Source organism: Acanthamoeba castellanii, assembly GCF_000313135.1.
Source record: "Acanthamoeba castellanii str. Neff unplaced genomic scaffold scf7180000084770, whole genome shotgun sequence".
NCBI classification, from domain to species: Eukaryota; Discosea; order Longamoebia; family Acanthamoebidae; genus Acanthamoeba; species Acanthamoeba castellanii.
Genome location: NW_004457532.1, coordinates 731,725 through 734,517, shown reverse-complemented (window position 1 = coordinate 734,517; position 2,793 = coordinate 731,725). Strand labels below are relative to the sequence as shown.

General features: G+C 45.8%; 1 protein-coding gene across 1 annotated transcript in view; it reads left to right on the top strand.

Annotated features, from left to right (window-relative positions):
* Positions 1–28, top strand: part of ACA1_266860 (uncharacterized protein) — a gene marked incomplete at both ends in the record, with an annotated part of 1,030 nt that extends 1,002 nt beyond the window's left edge. The window contains one exon of the mRNA XM_004341467.1: positions 1–28. This exon is cut by the window's left edge and continues 417 nt beyond it. Within this exon, the coding sequence (XP_004341515.1) occupies positions 1–28 (28 nt within the window).
* Positions 29–2,793: the final 2,765 nt, after the last annotated feature.

Sequence of the window (2,793 nt, the reverse complement as noted above, 5' to 3'; positions counted from 1 at the left end):
GGTGCATGGCTGCGTCTTTGGTGGGTAGGCACTTGTGTTGTATCTTGTATCTAAAGTTGTTGTATTTAGTGTTTGCCTCATTTTTCTTTACTTCCACAGAGAGTGTGTTGTCTGTGTTGGGGGTGAGGTAGGGTCTGTTGCAGGTGTTCCTGGTCTTTTTCATGACATGTGTGCACACATTTCCTTCTATTTGTCTGCCCTCATGGTCAAAGATTAAAATGGGGTTGGCTTGGTTTTGCAGGTCCCGCTTTTGAGTCCATGATGATATGGAGGTTGTATCTGGTTGGACATGAGAGAAGTGCCTCTTCTATTGCCAAGAGCTCAGTGACCATGGAGATCACTTGGGTGTGGGCAGAGAAGCTGCAGTTTCTGTGGGACCCTTTGCTGTAGAAGATGCCTCTGCTGCATTTGTTGTCAGTGCATGATCCATCTGTGAAAATGAAGAGCAATTTGGAGGGATAGGGTATGTAGTAATCTGCCTCTTCCTTGGGGGTTGAGGTTGGTGCATCTTGTCTCCCTCCTTTTATGCTTGAATGAGGTGATAGCCAGGTATTTGGGCTTCAGTGCAAGTGACCCTCTCAAGCAGATTGTATTGGCAATGATCTGGTACTCCTCTTCTGTGGCCATTTGTGCAAAAACGCAGTTCAGTTTAAATTGATTTAGTTTATTGTTGGTGGTGATCTTGTCCCAATTAGCGCAGCCCTTCTTGTGCAGTGTTGCTATTATGGTTGGGGGTATGTCAGCGTTTCTGATGACTGCATTGTTCCTCTCCCTGGGCTTTGTGGTCAGTTTATGGTGAGTGAGGGCGTCTTCCCAGTGTGTGTTTGTGCCACCTTCTACCCGCCACTTAAGGTACCAGGTGCTTTTGGCTGTGAGCGCGCTGAGCATGTTGTTGTTCATTTCTATCATTGTTTGGTCACATTGGATAGTGTCCTGTAGATCGACCAGTGAGATAAGTCCCTTGCCTCCAACTGCACTGGTTGTGTAGAGTGGGGCATCTTTTGCATTAGCTGACAGGCCCATTGCATGTTTGATTGTGGTTGATGTGTAGCGGTCTAGTCCCCTTAGCCATGCAGTGTCATAAGGGACTACAGCCATGCTGTAGGCTACGTAGCTATTTGAGACCATGTTGCTCACCAACACTTTCTGATCAGCTGAAAGTTGTTTGGTGCGGAGAGAGTTTTGGAACATGACAAATCACTTTTCCAAGTGCTCTCTCTGCTTCTTCCAGCTCAGGTCCATGTTCAACAGCACACCCATGTACTTGTATGTAATATCACTGTTGATGCAGGTAATTGGGGTATATGTTAGGTTTCTTTTGTCATAATTTTTGGGGACCAGGAGTTGCTGTTGGTTGTTGGCAAGTCTCAGGTTGGTATTGAGGTGGGGGGCCAATTTCAGGGGGTTCACTTCCAGGCCTGCCCATCATCCAAATTCTATTAGTTTATTGAATGAGTTGCTCAGTCCCTCATGGTTACTGCTTACCAGTACAAGATCATCACAATAGGTGATGATGGAGATCACCAGCCCTTGTGCATAGGTGTAGCCATTCTGGTCCTGGTTTATCCATTCAAGGAGGGGGTTTATTGTTGTTATGAATAGCAGTGGTGATAGTGTGTCACCCTGTTGTACACCTTGTTCTATGTAAAAATCCTGGCTCTTATCACCATTGATGACAAAGTTGGTGGGGCAGTTTGTGTAGATTGCTTTGATGATGTTGGTGAATTTCTGTCCTGTGCCATACACTTCCAGGGTGTCCAGGATTGCTTGGTGGTGTTCAGAGTCAAACGCTTTTTTGCAGTCAACATATGCCAGGTGTAGCTCATTGTTGGTGTATTTAGCATCTTCAATCATGTCCACCATAGCACATAGGGCTGTCATGGGTCCCATTCCTTTCCAGAACCCTGTTTGGCTGGGGCTTAGTATGTGCAGGTTGAGCACCTTGGTTAGTCTTGTTGTGATGATCAAGGTGTATGTTTTGTACAGGACTTGAAGCAGGGAAATGGGTCTGGGTTGAATGGGGATCCATCTTTTGGGATGAGCATGATGTGTGCTTCTCCCCAGTTACTCAGGAGTGGGGCGTTTTCTGTGATCATCTTACTCATTGCTTTTCTGATCAGCTGGTGGGCTTCTTGGGGCACAGCTCTGATTATATCCACATCCAGTCCATCTGTGCCAGGCGACCCCTGTTTGGATTTGTTGATTGCTGTCTGGTATTCATCTGGGTCTATTTCCTTGGTTAGGTTGGTCATCTCCATTTGTTCAATTTTTTTTGTGTTCCTGAGCCATGGTGTGTCCATTTGGTCATGTACCTGTTTCTGGTAGAGGCGGGACCAAAAGGTGTGAAAGACCTCCATTACTCCTTCCCTTGTTCTTACTAAGGTTTTGCCTTGCTCATCTTTTCTGATTGTGGCGGTGATGTTTTTTGCCTTTGTTCACCCTGCTCCAGAAGCTCTGGGGGTTGCTTTTGTGTTAATTGATGCACTGTTGGAACTGTTTGTTGGTGTTCTCTGTTTTCTTTTGGTTGACCATGTTTTTGATGTTTGAGCTTATTTGTTTTCTAATTTGGTTGAGCGTTTGGAGGTAGGTCATGCACTTGTGCTGGGTCCTCATCTCTGGGATTGAACACTGTTCTAATGCATTCTGGCCCACTTGCTATGCCTCTCATGGTCTTAGTAGTGTGCACTGGTTTGTTGCACACTAGCCTATGGGCTATGTAACGCTGTGTCTTCACTACTTTTTTGATAAAACAGAGTTTTTCGCCAAGGGCGTGGTTTCTTTTGTATAGCAGGC